Genomic DNA, 17,587 nt, shown 5'->3' on the forward strand with positions numbered 1-17,587 from the left:
AAGTCAAAAGGCTTAAGGAAAAAGGGGAGTCACCAGTCATTGTTTTTAAAGTTTGAGTCAAGATGCATGCATCTTTTGTCAAGTTTAAAGTCACCAAATCTGTGACTTGAGACGACACTCGAGCCCTGCCTGGAGGTTTTAGAGGAACCTTATTCATCATACTAAAGTCCCAAGGTAACTGTGCCTGCATGGAGCTCAGACTGAGGCTTTGACCCTGATGCCCAGTAACTCACTATATATGGACATCCTGTACACGGTCTGTTGCATAAAGTCTAAAGTGGAAGATGCAGACTGCTGGAGAGGATGGCAGGAGTGGAGGGACTTCTTTAATACAAAATCCCAGGGCACATGAATGATTTCTTTGCAGGTTACACACCTCTAACAGTCACACTCTTCAAAGTGTACTTGTGCGGCAGCTTTTAAACTATTGAAAGGGGCAACATAGTCACTTGTTTGTGTGTGACTGACCCGAGCTTGCGCCTCGTCGTTCTGATAGCTCCGCCCCTTCGCTCCAACCCCCCCCCCCCCTCCCCCACATCTACAGGTGAAAATTACTTTTGCGACACATTCATAGCAAGAAGTGTAGCAAAGTCAAGACCGCAGATTCGTGGATTTATACTGCCACAGAGCAGATTCGTCAAGTTGTAATGACTGATTTGAGAGGTTGTAATAATATGTATTTTTCTGCAAGTGAACATTTCATCACTAAGTTAATTTTTTTTCTACAAGCTACAAAACTTGTTTTCTGCTTCTGTGACTTCAAATGTGGTTCACAGTTACGTGGATATTTCATACAAGTGTAAATGTATGCACACAAGCTCAGATTCTTTTTCTGCAAGTGCTCACATCAGGTTTTACATGCTCTCGCATTTTGCACCATAGCTACCTTCATAGGCGGGACCTTTAAAAGGACAGTAAGTGACGGGGTAACACGACTTACATGTTTTTACTGTCTTAAGCCATATTTTAGTAACTCCTTCATCTAGTTTACTATCCGGCTCCAAAATAATGGGACAAACTCTCCATGAACGGTTCAACACATCTTCTGTCCTTTGTTTACTTCCTCAACATAGTGACATGACTGTGTAACAGTCCCGCTTCTATTGGCTACTCTCCAACACATTGTACGTGATAGGCTAAGGGGCGGGACATCTCTAAGCGGTTGACCAATCACAACAGAGCTGGCCAGCTAACCAATCAGAGCAGACTGGGCTCTGGTTTCAGACAGAGGGTGAAAAGCACAGGCAGTATGAGCAGTAAGAGCTTTTTGAAACATTAAAGCATGGAGACATGTAGAGAACACTACATACTGATATACACCTGAACATCAGCAGGAGAGGACTCTTTAAAGTAGAGACACTACATACTGATATACACCTGAACATCAGCAGGAGAGGACTCTTTAAAGTAGAGACACTACATACTGATATACACCTGAACATCAGCAGGAGAGGACTCTTTAAAGTAGAGACACTACATACTGATATACACCTGAACATCAGCAGGAGAGGACTCTTTAAAGTAGATACACTACATACTGATATACACCTGAACATCAGCAGGAGAGGACTCTTTAAAGTAAAGACACTACATACTGATATACACCTGAACATCAGCAGGAGAGGACTCTTTAAAGTAGAGTCACTACATACTGATATACACCTGAACATCAGCAGGAGAGGACTCTTTAAAGTAGAGACACTACATACTGATATACACCTGAACATCAGCAGGAGAGGAACTCTTTAAAGTAGAGACATTACATACTGATATACACCTGAACATCAGCAGGAGAGGACTCTTTAAAGTAGAGACACTACATACTGATATACACCTGAACATCAGCAGGAGAGGACTCTTTAAAGTAGAGACACTACATACTGATATACACCTGAACATCAGCAGAAGAGGACTCTTTAAAGTAGAGACACTACATACTGATATACACCTGAACATCAGCAGGAGAGCACTCTTTAAAGTAGAGACACTACATACTGATATACACCTGAACATCAGCAGGAGAGGACTCTTTAAAGTAGAGACACTACATACTATAACACCTGACATCAGCAGAGAGGACTCTTAAAGTAGACACTACATACTAATACACCTGAACATCAGCAGGAGAGGACTCTTTAAAGTACAGACACTACATACTGATATACACCTGAACATCAGCAGGAGAGGACTCTTTAAAGTAAAGACACTACATACTGATATACACCTGAACATCAGCAGGAGAGGACTCTTTAAAGTAGAGACACTACATACTGATATACACCTGAACACCAGCAGGAGAGGACTCTTTAAAGTAGAGACACTACATACTGATATACACCTGAACATCAGCAGGAGAGGACTCTTTAAAGTAGAGACACTACATACTGATATACACCTGAACATCAGCAGGAGAGGACTCTTTAAAGTAGAGACAATACATACTGATATACACCTGAACATCAGCAGGAGAGGACTCTTTAAAGTAGAGACACTACATACTGATATACACCTGTACATCAGCAGGAGAGGACTCTTTAAAGTAGAGACACTACATACTGATATACACCTGAACATCAGCAGGAGAGGACTCTTTAAAGTAGAGACACTACATACTGATATACACCTGAACATCAGCAGGAGAGGACTCTTTAAAGTAGAGACACTACATACTGATATACACCTGAACATCAGCAGGAGAGGACTCTTTAAAGTAGAGACACTACATACTGATATACACCTGAACATCAGCAGGAGAGCAATCTTTAAAGTAGAGACACTACATACTGATATACACCTGAACATCAGCAGAAGAGGACTCTTTAAAGTAGAGACACTACATACTGATATACACCTGAACATCAGCAGAAGAGGACTCTTTAAAGTAGAGACACTACATACTGATATACACCTGAACATCAGCAGGAGAGCACTCTTTAAAGTAGAGACACTACATACTGATATACACCCTGAACATCAGCAGGAGAGGACTCTTTAAAGTAGAGACACTACATACTGATATACACCTGAACATCAGCAGGAGAGGACTCTTTAAAGTAGAGACACTACATACTGATATACACCTGAACATCAGCAGGAGAGGACTCTTTAAAGTACAGACACTACATACTGATATACACCTGAACATCAGCAGGAGAGGACTCTTTAAAGTAGAGACACTACATACTGATATACACCTGAACATCAGCAGGAGAGGACTCTTTAAAGAAGAGACACTACATACTGATATACACCTGATCATCAGCAGGAGAGGACTCTTTAAAGTAGAGACACTACATACTGATATACACCTGAACATCAGCAGGAGAGGACTCTTTAAAGTAGAGACACTACATACTGATATACACCTGAACATCAGCAGGAGAGGACTCTTTAAAGTAGAGACACTACATACTGATATACACCTGAACATCAGCAGGAGAGGACTCTTTAAAGTAGAGACACTACATACTGATATACACCCCGAACACCAGCAGGAGAGGACTCTTTAAGTAGAGACACTACATACTGATATACACCTGAACATCAGCAGGAGAGGACTCTTTAAAGTAGAGACACTACATACTGATATACACCTGAACATCAGCAGGAGAGGACTCTTTAAAGTAGAGACACTACATACTGATATACACCTGAACATCAGCAGGAGAGGACTCTTTAAAGTAGAGACACTACATACTGATATACACCTGAACATCAGCAGGAGAGGACTCTTTAAAGTAGAGACAATACATACTGATATACACCTGAACATCAGCAGGAGAGGACTCTTAAAGTAGAGACAATACATACTGATATACACCTGAACATCAGCAGGAGAGGACTCTTTAAAGTAGAGACAATACATACTGATATACACCTGAACATCAGCAGGAGAGGACTCTTTAAAGTAGAGACAATACATACTGATATACACCTGAACATCAGCAGGAGAGGACTCTTTAAAGTAGAGACACTACATACTGATATACACCTGAACATCAGCAGGAGAGGACTCTTTAAAGTAGAGACACTACATACTGATATACACCTGAACACCAGCAGGAGAGGACTCTTTAAAGTAGAGACACTACATACTGATATACACCCTGAACATCAGCAGGAGAGGACTCTTTAAAGTAGAGACACTACATACTGATATACACCTGAACATCAGCAGGAGAGGACTCTTTAAAGTAGAGACACTACATACTGATATACACCTGAACATCAGCAGGAGAGGACTCTTTAAAGTAGAGACACTACATACTGATATACACCTGAACATCAGCAGGAGAGGACTCTTTAAAGTAGAGACAATACATACTGATATACACCTGAACATCAGCAGGAGAGGACTCTTTAAAGTAGAGACAATACATACTGAGATACACCTGACATCAGCAGGAGAGGACTCTTTAAAGTAGAGACAATACATACTGATATACACCTGAACATCAGCAGGAGAGGACTCTTTAAAGTAGAGACACTACATACTGATATACACCTGAACATCAGCAGGAGAGGACTCTTTTGACTAATGCACCATCACCTACTTTATATCTGTTGGAAATAAGTTTAGAAAAGTCCATGAGTGGAGCAAATAGTGGCAGATTTAATAATGATTCATAGTATTTATAATAAAGTTTGCTGCTTCCTAATATGAGTAACACAGAACAGTGCATTCTAGTCATGTGACCTCCAGTGGGACGATAACACCCCCTCTGACTGAGATCTGACTGGAAACACACACAGCGCTTGTCCACGTGAGTGTGTGTAACCGAGTTAGAGAGTGTGTGTGTTGTTTGAGGGGAACATCGCAGCCTAATTTGTCCTTTTTCTCGGCTCTCACACACTTTTTGTTTTTCTCTTCTCATGCCCTCTCAGCTCTGTCTCTCACACATAAACACACTTGTCTGAGTGCAGCAGAAGGCAATAAAGAGGACGATCACATTCCCTGCGTGACAGATGGGATTTTCCAATTTGACACAGAGTGGAGGCTCACACCTGTCACACACACACACACACACACACACACACACACACACACACACACACCACACACACACACACACACACACACACACACACACACACACACACACACACACACACACACACACACACTAAATGTTGGGAAGATAATTGGAGATTGGATGCTTCACAGTCTCCCATAAAGCGACCTACAGCGATAAGAGCATGGCGTTTCTCCAAAACCAACACAACGGCTCGTTTAAAGCGCCGCCACGCTGGTGGGGGCTGTCACTCAACAATATTCCTTTATTTGTCTTTTATCGGCAGCCATTTTTGGGGCTTGAGTTATCAGATGGCGCTAAATGAGCTCCTTTAGGAGGCCATGACAGGGCAGGGTTATCGGATGGCGTTAAATGGGTTTTAGTGAGATGCCTGTGGTACCTTCCCCCCCTGGGTAAGGGGCTTGTCTGGGATGAAGGAGGGAGGGAAAGAGTTTTTGGTGGATTTAGCATCAGGGCCAAGGTCACGTCTGGGAAAAAAAAGCAGGAGGTTTCCTGCAGCGAGAGGTTTCAGCACAGCTGCCTCAAACCGTCCAGCAGCAGTCAACAGAAACATGGAAGAAAGAAAGAATATGTCTTGCATTGTGTTCCTAAAACGGGCTCTGGGGGAGGTTTGAAACGCAGCGTTAAGATGTCAAGGGCTTCGACCTCGCAGCAGAACAATGCAAGTCAACAGAGAGAATACAGGGAGAGGTTGGGGAAGTAAACGATGGGAAACAGACTTTACTTCCTGTTTTTCTTTCAGTATTGTTTCCTTCCACACTTGACCCGGACTATAGATGACTGCATGTGAACGTGGGGACTGGGAGCCAGAGAGCAGGAGAGTGAACATGAACCTGGGTCTATTAGGGGAAAATAACTATATGTACTCATCTGAGGTACTAGTACTTTACCATAGTATTCTCATTTCATACTACTTTACACTTTTACTCTACTAGAATGTTTCACTTTTGACTCAATTGCATTTATTTTACAGATTTATTTTCTAGAATTCCGATTTTGACAAACAAAACTTAGGAAAACACTTTTCAAATATTATAATTTGGTATAGATAATACTTTTGCCAACATTGCCTGGATCCTAACTGTGCAATTTGTCAACAACATACCTAATTTTATTATTTTGACTGATATAGCAATTGGAAATCCTTCACAATATTCAAGAGATTGATAATTTCTTCGTCATTACTGCCATTAATAAACGATATGTTGCATATTTGTCAGAGTGCTGCAGGGGTGTCTGTAGTTGACTTGCTCCTTCTGTTCTGCAAAGCACTTCTGAAGCTTTTTCTAAATTTGCTACAGCTCACACATGGAGATGTTCTTACTTTACAGCATTGAACTCTGAGTCTTGAGTTTCTGCACCTGTTTCTCTGGCCCTTTGTTTCTTGAGCAACATGTTTAATCGTTTCCAAAGGATGCAGTTCTGTTTTGTGATATTTCTTCAAACGTTAGGGTAAGAGAAAACGACAATTAAAGTCACTTTTTTTAGCAGCTGGATGTTCGTAGTCTCACCTTGAGCACCACGATGCTCTTGTTGTCCTTGGAGGTGAGTTTGGGGTCCTGGAAGTGAGGATCCTCCACGTAGATGAGGTCCCACTGATCCGTTAGGTATCCGTCCAGAACGAACGCCATCTTGGTGACGACGGGCGGCTGCAGGGCCAGTTTGGCCAGAGAGGGGGTGCTGCACTGGATGGAGGTCCGGTTCTCCCCGTACACACAGCTCTGCACAAACACACACACACACACACACACACACAACATGAAAAACTGGACTTCAGCAAATACAGGATTCATGCTTTGACATATTTAATTAACAACTGCTGCCTTAAGAGCAGAAGATAGGCACAGTTAAAGAGATTTGTATTGTGTTATCAATCTCATTTCTAGCCAACTTTTGCAAACCAAACTAAAGCTTGTATATTTAAGTGTACATTCATACTTTTATAAGATGCTTTTTCCTATTCTTATACGTATGCAAGGGAAATATGTCATCACACAGTCTGTCGTTGAGCATATTGACTACATTGTACATTAAACAGGCATTTTGAAAGACATATCAAGGTTTAGGAGCTGTGAAAAAGAGTCAGTGGATGCATTGATTTGGTCTATGACCTGGCACGTAAGGACGCGTCTAGCAACAACAAAAGCAAGAAGACAACATCCATTGAATGTTAATGTGTCATTAGACCTCAGTAAAGCATTGTATTAGATTAACTTTTTTGATATGGGAAATGGTTTCACCAAAGCAGCATGTGAACAAGGCTTTGCATCTGTATTTAAAAATAAATAAATTGAGATTCTGGACAGTATGAAAACTTCCTGCACCCTCAAACAATGTCAAGAAAGAAGTCCTGAACATAATCCAGTAAAAAACATTGGTGGTCTGACCTCTGCCCTCTGCCCCTAACCCTCAGTTTATTTTTAATACTTCCTATATTTTGTAAAGCACTTAAACTTTAAACAAATAAATAAATTCAACCCTCATATAGTCTTTTGCACTATATCTTAATACTTCTAATATTTATTATACAGCACTAGACTTGTTGTTGAATTAAACTAGTCTTGCCTATAATTCCTTCATATCAAAAACAAAACCAATTGAGATTCTAAGATTCAAGAGTAAAGTATCAGTATGAAAACTTCCTGCACCCTAAAACAATGTCAAGAAAGAAGTCCCGAACATAATCTCGTAAAAAACATTGGTTGTCTGACCTCTGCCCTCTGCCCCTAACCCTCATAGTTTATTTTTAATACTTCCTATATTTTGTAAATCACTTAAACTTTAAACAAATTAAACTTGCCTAATTCCTCCATACCAAAAAAGACAAACCCCTATTAAAAGCCAAAACTGATCCTAATCCAGATCTTTTCAGAACCTGATCCGACACTTAAAAAGGTCTCTTGCAGAAGTGAACAACAAAAATATCTCCACACACTGTATTCCCACTCTTAAAGAGCCACCCATCATCACCTCCACCTTCAGAGCAGAGACTCTTCACTCCGTCACTATGCAGTAATCCTCCGCTTCTTGTATGCAAAGCACTGCGGTGTTTACTCGCTCGGCCCGGGGGCACAACAGGGTTTTCTATCCCGTGTTGGATCCAGCCCACGTTCAGTAAGCCTCGCTGCCTTTGTGCTCATTCAGAATCCCCCGGTGAGAGACACAAAGTCCTCTTTTATTGGGGTGTGTCGTCTCGTCTCAAGGGAACACAGGTATCAGACAGCGGGGTTTAATTCTTCTGTGTTTACACGGCACAGTGAGAAAGTATTTCCTATACAACAGTGTGTGATTACTTCAAATGATCACTTATGACCTACTAGAAGTGTGTGTTGTGCAGAGACCCTAGAGACCTCTGCTCAAATGTTCTCTTTTCTTATTCATTTTGCTGTGTTTTGGTCTTTTTTCGTCATTAATATCTATATATCGAAGTACTAGAGGCCATATCATAAGCAAGCATCGAAGAGAATGATACAACATGGCACACAGCGCTGATTAAATGCAAATACAGCACAATTAAACACGAAAAACAAGAGTAAATCTGGGGCAGAGGTCGCGTTAACCGAATATTTTCCGTCTATGACGGATTTTTTTTAACAATGACGGACAAATCTGAAAGCAGTCCGTCATTTTGACAGATTAGAACAAACTCGGAACAGCACCAAAGTTCCCCCGCAGCGAGGTTCCGGTGTTATGCCGTGTTATGCATGCCCTCCAAAAAGGAAATCATACCGTTTCCAAACCTAACTGTGCCGTACGAATCATTGAAATGTCTGTGAGTTTTGGCTTTACGCTGCGCACGCTCCCGCGAGGTGCAACAGCCATGCATAACACGGCGCATGTGAACATTCTCCCCCCCCCCCCGTTGACCGTTCACGAGCATGCTTTCCCCCCCCCTCGTCAGAGTTGTGTAAAGGCCGACGGGTAATTCTGGATTTTGACAGAAGTTTTACGATCCTGTCCGTCAAAATGACGGGCAGCGAAAAGTCTAGCGCAACCTCTGATCTGGGGTCAACTTTGAATGTTGTGTCGACAAATTCTACGCATTGTGCTTTTTAAGTTTTAAATGTTCTTGTATTGGCTGTTAGAGCAGAACATATAATGAGAGCTGGACTTCATGTGTGTGAATAGTTTTGCCCTATTAGCCGTTACTAGGGGAATACAGCATGTACTTGTTATGGGGCCCAGAGGGATGGTGTGAAGGAAAATACTGTGCAGAACCAAGTATGGTAAAGGTGAAATATGGGCTCGTGTTCTGAACACTTCCAGCTAAATACTCGTGAAGTCAATTTGTTTAAATTATCTTGTGTTTTCCTTGTTGAAAAGCACCTGTAGCGTCAACTGGAAGATGATCTAAGTGGACCAAACCAGTTGGAGGTAATCACCTAAATCAATATCATACACTTATTTGATCTGATGTACTTTTGGTAATGATGATATTATTGTTTAGTGGAAAAATGTCGAACCAGGGAATTAGCCTTGGCTGGAGACTCTACACGCAGCACACATTATTGTAACCTGTTGCAGTGTTTTTGGATCGTCCCTTACTCATAAAAACAAGATTAAAGCTCTAACGGCTAACGGTTTATCAGGGATTGATATTTGTAAACTGTTATTTACCAGAATATTCCCATTGAGATTTTAAATGATTTTAAACAAGCAGCTCGCTAAAGAAAAGCAGTGTTGTTCAGTAACAGGACATTCACATTTCCACACAAGCAAAACACAGTGTTGATTAAGGCTTGAACAACAGCAGAGTTGTTAAACTGTACACTCTTACACAATGCAGTAAACAGTGAAGTCACAGAGAGTGGGCGAGAGATTTGGGACGTGGCCTCCAAACGAATCCGGATCCGGGGCAACGTTCCCAGAAACAAGGAATTTAAAACTATAAACTGTAAGAATGGATGTGGAGAGACTGTGAAAATGGCCACGGAAAATAAATGGTACTAATCTGAGAGCTGTGGTTGATATGACTTGACAAGCAACAGTAAAAGCAGCATTTAAAGGGCCATTAGTGTTTATACAATAATCTATTATCCACTTTCTTTCCTGTCAATATGCTCTTTCACTCATGGGTCACAGTTTAGGTTCACACACACACACACACACACACACACACACACACACACACACAACACACACACACACACACACACACACACACACACACACACACACACACACACACACACACACACACACACACACACACACACACACACACACACACACACACACACACACACACACACACACACACACACACACACACACACACACACACACACACACACACACACACACACACACACACACACACACACACACACACACACACACCACACACACACACACACACACACACACACACACACACACACCACACACACACACACACACACACACACACACACACACACACACACACACACACACACACACACCACACACACTTTAAAGTATATACACTACATACTGATATACACCTGAACATCAGCAGGAGAGGACTCTTTAAAGTAGAGACACTACATACTGATATACACCTGAACATCAGCAGGAGAGGACTCTTTAAAGTAGAGACACTACATACTGATATGCACCTGAACATCAGTTCATAATAATCTGTTAATAACTCTCTTCCTCCGCCTGTTTGTTCGTTATTTTTTCTTCAGTCTGTCACTCAGGACGGTATAATTTGCTACGCCTAGGACATCTGATACGGTGAACAGGAGGGTTATTATGTGGTGGTGATGCACCTAGTGCCGTCTGTGTGTGTTTACTGGTGTCAGAAAACCGTCTTCTGCACACTCTGTACCAACCTTTCAAGGTTCAAGGGTTCAAGGTTCTTTATTGTCAAACTAACATAGCTACAGAGTAATTATGTCGTTGGCTTCTCCAACAATGCAACACAATAATACAGATAAGCAGACAATATTAAAACATTATTAAAAGTAATACAAAAACAAAAATAATTCTAAAAAAAGTGAGAAAGTGGAATATTGCAATACGAGTCTATATACAAGTTATTGGAATGATATATTAGATAATAGATACATAATTAGTAGCAGATGAATGTTATGAAATAGTTTCAGCAGTTCAGTTGTTTAACAGTCTTATTGCCTGCGGGATGAAGCGGTCTCTGGATCTGGTTGTTTGTTTGGAGTTGGTAATTAAAAAAGGAGGAGTTTTTCATTCTCTCATGGAAAATACCAGAGAAAGTGTGATGGCATGATGCTCCTGCACACAGGTGCGCTGAGAACTTGTTTGGTTGCATGCTGATCAATGCTCTTATTTGCGCTGTGGTGGCCAACGATAGTGTGTGTTTGAGTTAGATGTGTCCTTGAGTCGGTGTGACGTGAGGACAGAAGGTGGGAACAACAAAACGGTTAAAGTGTTGTTGCACCTTGGTGTTGCATTACATTACATTGCATTTAGCTGACGCTTTTATCCAAAGCGACTTACAATAAGTACATTCGACCAGGAAGACACAACCTTGAAGAAAACAGAATCATAAAGTACATCAGGTTTCATAGAGCCAAACATTTCAAGTGCTACTCAACTGGCTTTAGATAATCCAGTCCTTTGTTAGTATATAAGTGCTTTGTTAATAATTCTATCGCTCGAAGTGAAGTCGAAAGAGATGAGTTTTCAGTCTGCGCCGGAAGATGTGTAAGCTATCTGCTGTCCTGATGTCAATGGGGAGCTCATTCCACCATCCTGGAGCCAGGACAGCGTGTTTTTGTTCGCAGTGCGGGTGCAGCGAGTTGTTTGGCTGATGCAGAGCGTAGTGCACGCGCTGGGGTGTACGGTTTAATTACTCATTACTCATAACGCCCTAGGTATATTTTCTAAGCGGCACTTTGAAGATTTTGGACATCCTCCTGGTACACTTTTATTTCTGCCATTCTGATGGTTAGTCAAACATACTTTTCTATCTTGTGGTGTTTACCTTATATCATTGGCTCAAAGGTTGGGTGGACAGAACCTTTGGTAGAACATCAAAATGGAAACTAAGTACAAAACAATTACTGTTTGCACTCGTCCAAAATGTAACATGTGGATCATGTAACTATAATCTCAGATCTGTTTTTATTTTATCAGATTATTCTTTCATTCATTGATCCATAACATCTCTCTTTAAGCGACTCCTGGTCCTAATAAACAATATAAAAAGGGGCACAAGCTGTCATATTCTGTACATTGGGCTATATAAATACAATTTGATTGAGTAGTTCATACATTTCATTATATTTAGCACCAGATAAACGTTATCTAGAGCAGTACATATAATTGTAAAGCAATACATGATTGTCACTAAAAGCCTTGTCTCTACATTACAATAAAATATAAAAAATAATTGACTAATTCATTTTAATAAAAATTCAAGTTAGTATTAAAGGCATAAAAAGACAGAAATGTATAATTCTTTCTTTAATAGAAATGTCTCTTCTGCCGTAAAGTGTCCAAACCAGGCTTTTCTGGATAAGCGCATGTTTAAAACAGTCATTGTCCATGCCGGTTTCAGTTGGATTATTTGTCACAGTTGCTCCGATCAGATCGGTCTCCTCCATTTTGTAGATTATTTACGACTTTTGAATCCACATAAACACATCGGCAAAATCCGGCTTACTTTGAGCATGTGTTTTAAACAGTTCCCTTTGTGAATTGTTTCCACTTGCGCGCCGTCCTTTAATTTCTTCATACAGCGGGAATCCAAATGAATTAATCCTGAGTCCAATAACCATCAAAGTCACTCCAATAGTGCTCCTTAATTACGCTTTCATCCTCCTTTAACAACATACTTCACATTCATCCAGTTTGTGACAGCAGTTGTAGCATTTTGACACTTTGAAACTTTAATTACTGTATAACATGTTCATTTAACTTTTCCTTCTTCTTTATTAGATGCTTTAGTACACACGTGTCAAACTCAAGGCCCGGGGGCCAAATCAGACTCGTGGTGGATTTAATTTCGGCCCGCAGGATAATTTCTAATTGCTATTAGATCTGGCTCGCCGGTATATTGCACGCACACCTTCACTCCATCCTGAGGGTTTCCTCAGCTCAGAGCCTGACCCCAAACATTGATGACCTTGCACCGAGATGAGATGCCAAGTATCTGAACTAGCATCACAGAGCAGCACACTGAGTTTAATGGATGTTTCCTTCTGCACTTTCTCTCAGGACAACAGGGCATGTTTGGTTTTTCTTTGAGGGGAATAGTTTTGTTGAAGCTGTTGTTGGCCTGTGGAAAAATGTAATCATAAGAAATGACTGAGGAAAAGCTGCAGATAGAGCCATGAGAAATGAATGCAACTGATTATTTAATGTTTAATGTTGTTTTTATAGGCAATCATTTAAGCTTTGTTAGTTCCAGGTTTAATATGTGCAATGAGTTCATTTCAATAAGTTCTGCAATAAACATTGAACCAGTCCGGCCCTCGACTAGTACCCATTTTTATATTTTGGCCCACTGTGTATTTGAGTTTGACCCCCCTGCTTTAGTAAATGCAAGTCTTTTGCCTCCTGACCTATTCTAAGACTTGTATTTGTTTCTAGACTTCGCTGATATGTTTTACCGTTTATTGACTTTCTTAGACTTTCGAATCACGTGTATATAGAATTCTTACACCATTTTGTATTTGATTATATACGTCGCATTGTTGGAGGAGCTCGGGTCATAAGATTTTCATTGCCATTTCTACACTGTAGCTTATGACACATTAAAACCTTTGATACAAAATCGGCAAAACATCAAAAATGTAATAATCGTGTTCTTGGACTGTTTTCTTTTTTAAACTCTGAATTAGGTTAGTAAGTTAGACTGACCACCAACAGCCACCATACTATAGATTATTTTCTTTGGGGAAACATTTCCAATTAGCAATTATCCTGATGTTGGAGTAAACATTAACTTCACCAACACACTTTCCTGCACAGAAACAAAAGCAATGCCATTTGTTTTGCTCTACCTGTCGTGTCTGATAAAGATTAATAAGGATGTTACAAGTTGTTATTTTCCTGTCAATGTAACCATGCAATATCGATTCAAAACCTGGAAAAATGCCCTGTGACGCACAGCGAGAAACAGATCTTCAACTGAGGTCTACATATGTTTAGTTTTTGACAACTGGTACCAGTTTCTTCTATCACTGCATCTGTCAACCACAGCGATTTCTTTCCAGTTTTTAAAACCCCCAATGTAAAATATGACGTTATCAATTAAATGTGATTGATTGATTCTGTCTGCCATTACGCAGCTCGACTGAAAGCTGTTGGCGTTTTGAAGCACCTTGACTGCTGACAGACTGGGAAACGTTCACCTATACTTCCTTCTCTTAGATACCACTTCGCTTTGGGGTGCATGGGAAACGAAAGAGAGAAAACTAAACAAGGCAATCTGTGAAGTCAGGCGACAGGTGTCCGGCTACGCTGGGGCCTCCAGTTAAACCAAACTATCCATAAAAGCTATACCAAGAAGTCTCTGAGCTTTGTGAGTGATCTGTGGAAATACAGACTGCTGTTTTTTGTGTATGTGCAGCTCCCTTTGACTTTGTGTTGCCATGCCGGATCGTAAAAAAAAAATCTTTCATGTTGGTGGGAAAGCTGAGATTGGCTGAGACCGGGCTTTACTGGAGATCTGAAGGAAAGATATCAGGTCCACACATGGTGGTGTTTCTTTTCTGTTTTCATGCTCCATTTCTAACCAAGACCCCTGAACCGCTGCTAAACGTTATACATGCAGTGGATGCTTTAAAGGCACAATATGGCAGCCCACTGCTCCTAACACTAGGATGGGTCAAATGCAGAGAAACAATTTCCCCACGGGGATTAATAAAGTATATCAAATTAAAATTAAAATATGTCCTTTTCAGCCACTTTCTACATCAAAACAATAACAAAAGACAAGAGTTTGATGGCGTCCATTGATTTCATTTCTACACTTTTTCATTATTCATATAGGGATTAATGAGAGTTACCCAGTACAACACTACACAAAGCAGTTTCACGTAAAACATTCTCGTTGACAAAAGGACGCCTCAGAGGGACTGTGAGCAAAGGTCCCACTAACTCAAATTCCTTCTATAATAATTTCCAATAATAATAATAAGATCTATTCTGTACATTCAGGAGGTTCGTACCAGGACCCGAATTATCCTCAAAGAGCTCTTCCTATTGTAAGAAATTAAAATCGATGTTTGAATGACGTAATTTAGATTAAACATACTGTAAACTTAAACTGTTTTATTCTGAAAATTCTTCATATCCGGTTAGCATTAGCTTGTGGCTAACGTTATTGCTGAATGTTAAATGAATGTACAGTTTTATTTTTGAAAAGCTTTATTGAAAGGCGTCCACGTTGTTTACAATGACGTCACTTCCGGTTTCACGCTAACAATGATTACAGCCGTTAAAATGCATTAAATAATAAGTCATGAATGAGAATACGAGGAGAAAAGGCGTGTGGAGTTATACAATGAACACACAACGTCTAAATCCTTTTGTTTACGCGATATCAGACACAGAAGAACGAGTGGAGGCAGGACCCGCCAATGAGAGGAGGAGCCAGGAATTGGACATTAGCTCGCTCCACGTAGAATCGCTCTCTCTTCTTCCTCCCACCCGAACATGGCGCTGTGTTCTTCATTTGCTCTGTCTGTTTCAAAACCACGTTACTTTCATTAAATTACCCATTTGAACCTTTTCGAGATTACATTGCCTCTTTTTAACTTCCTCCCGGACTGGAGAACAACGAACACATCTTCACTATCCAAACGAAACAGATCTGGTGATGAAAACTAGTAAAAATACTGAATGAGGCAAATTAAAGCTAACAATCAGTGTTTTTCAAATGAGGTCTGGCTGCTGCTAACGTTAGATCAACATTTGATAACTTAACATCCAGATCCAGTCTCTGGAATAACATATTCAATCTTGTAATAATATCGTTTAAATAGAAACCAAGATCTGAGAAGTGCATCGCACACATTTGACTTAAAACTAGAAAAAAAGTCAATGTATTGAAGCGTCTAAAAGAAAACCACAATGCTTTCCAAACAAGATGGACAGCTAGCTTGATTCAAATGTTCTAGGTTTGAATATTATTAGAAAACATTTGGTACTCATATTATAAAGGCGTACTTTCTTCCTCTCACAAACTTATATTTCTCTTAAGATCTCATCGTTTTTTGTCCGGCCGTTGATTCGGTTTTTGACCGCAGCTCTGCAGGATGAGAGGCCGGCTCACATTACCCACAATGCCGCTGGAAACCTCTGGGATGTCAGCTCGTGAAAGACCCATGCCTCTATTTCCAGAGGTTAAGACAATAAGACACGTATACTGTCCCTTCCCAGGCTGAGCTTGAACTCATCCCGTTTACTGGAAGGAATTTAAAGGCGACAGCTGGGCCCTGAGGGCATGATCCCACCCTAAATCATTAGTGATGATGGCCTTCTTTTAACAGCTTCAAGCTCTTCCTCTCTCTAGGAAGCTGTTCCTCTCTGGTCAGTCAAAATGAACAATAACGTCCCTTCAAAACGCAGCTTTTCAGTTATCCAAGAGAGGCTTATTCCGTACATTTTAACAGAGAGGACTTTTTGTCAGGTTTGGTTGGGCTTAGGATGGTGTAAACGTGCAATGCTTCTGCACCAGGCAAGTTTATTTATACAGCACTTTTCTGTACGCGACAATTCAAAGTGCTTTACAAAACAAATTAAAATACTTTTTAGGAATACATACAGTGAAAACACATACAGTATATAATGGCATTTTACAACAGGCATTACAAAGCAAAGATAATAAAATAATTAAAATAAACACCACAGGTATACAATACATGTTTAAAAGGCATACTGTAGTTCGAATATGAGCATCTCAATTAAAAGCCACGGCAAAGAGATATGTTTTTAGTCTCCATTTAAAAATAGTAAGCGTTTCTGCGGACGTGATTTGGGCGACGTATAAAGCACATTGGAGCACAATAGATGATCCTATTGATCTGTTATTACAGAAGGAAATGCACAAGTAAACTTCACTGGAAATATCAAGCACTGGAAAGAAATGCATGTTTTTAAAGTGACATTAAACCTCGGTAACAGAACACACTGTTTAACCCTCCTGTTGTCTTCGGGTCAAATCTGACCGATTTACTTTCATCAATCATAACTTTTTAGTTTTACATTAGATTGCATTAAGGCTCTATGATATCCTTCACAGGAGACATTTGAACATATCAATTACTGATCACCACTTTCATTGAATGTTGGATGATTTAGTCAACTTTGTAACACCCTGATGTTCCCGGTCACACACACACACACTGATGTACACACTGTTCCCTACTTGTTCTCTCTTCATCACACAGTCAACACACCTGGAACAGCATTCATCATTTGCGGTTAAGATGCAATTACAGGGCAAACAGGAGAGAACTGGGTCTCTAATGGGCTGCGTGGTTGATCCAGTTACATGAAGCCCACACACACACACACACACACACACACACACACACACACACACACACACACACACACACACACACACACACACACAC

At 40.5% G+C, this 17,587-nt stretch overlaps 1 protein-coding gene across 1 annotated transcript in view; it reads right to left on the bottom strand.

The window, feature by feature from the left end:
• Nucleotides 1-17,587, bottom strand: part of met (MET proto-oncogene, receptor tyrosine kinase) — a 105,569-nt gene that overhangs the window by 34,991 nt on the left and 52,991 nt on the right. The window contains exon 11 of the mRNA XM_034204589.1: nt 6,545-6,754. Coding sequence (XP_034060480.1) covers nt 6,545-6,754 — 210 coding nt within the window. The remainder of the gene's footprint in view (nt 1-6,544; nt 6,755-17,587) is intronic.

The sequence above is a fragment of the Gymnodraco acuticeps genome, unplaced genomic scaffold (genome assembly GCF_902827175.1).
Source record: "Gymnodraco acuticeps unplaced genomic scaffold, fGymAcu1.1, whole genome shotgun sequence".
Taxonomy (NCBI): Eukaryota; Metazoa; Chordata; class Actinopteri; order Perciformes; family Bathydraconidae; genus Gymnodraco; species Gymnodraco acuticeps.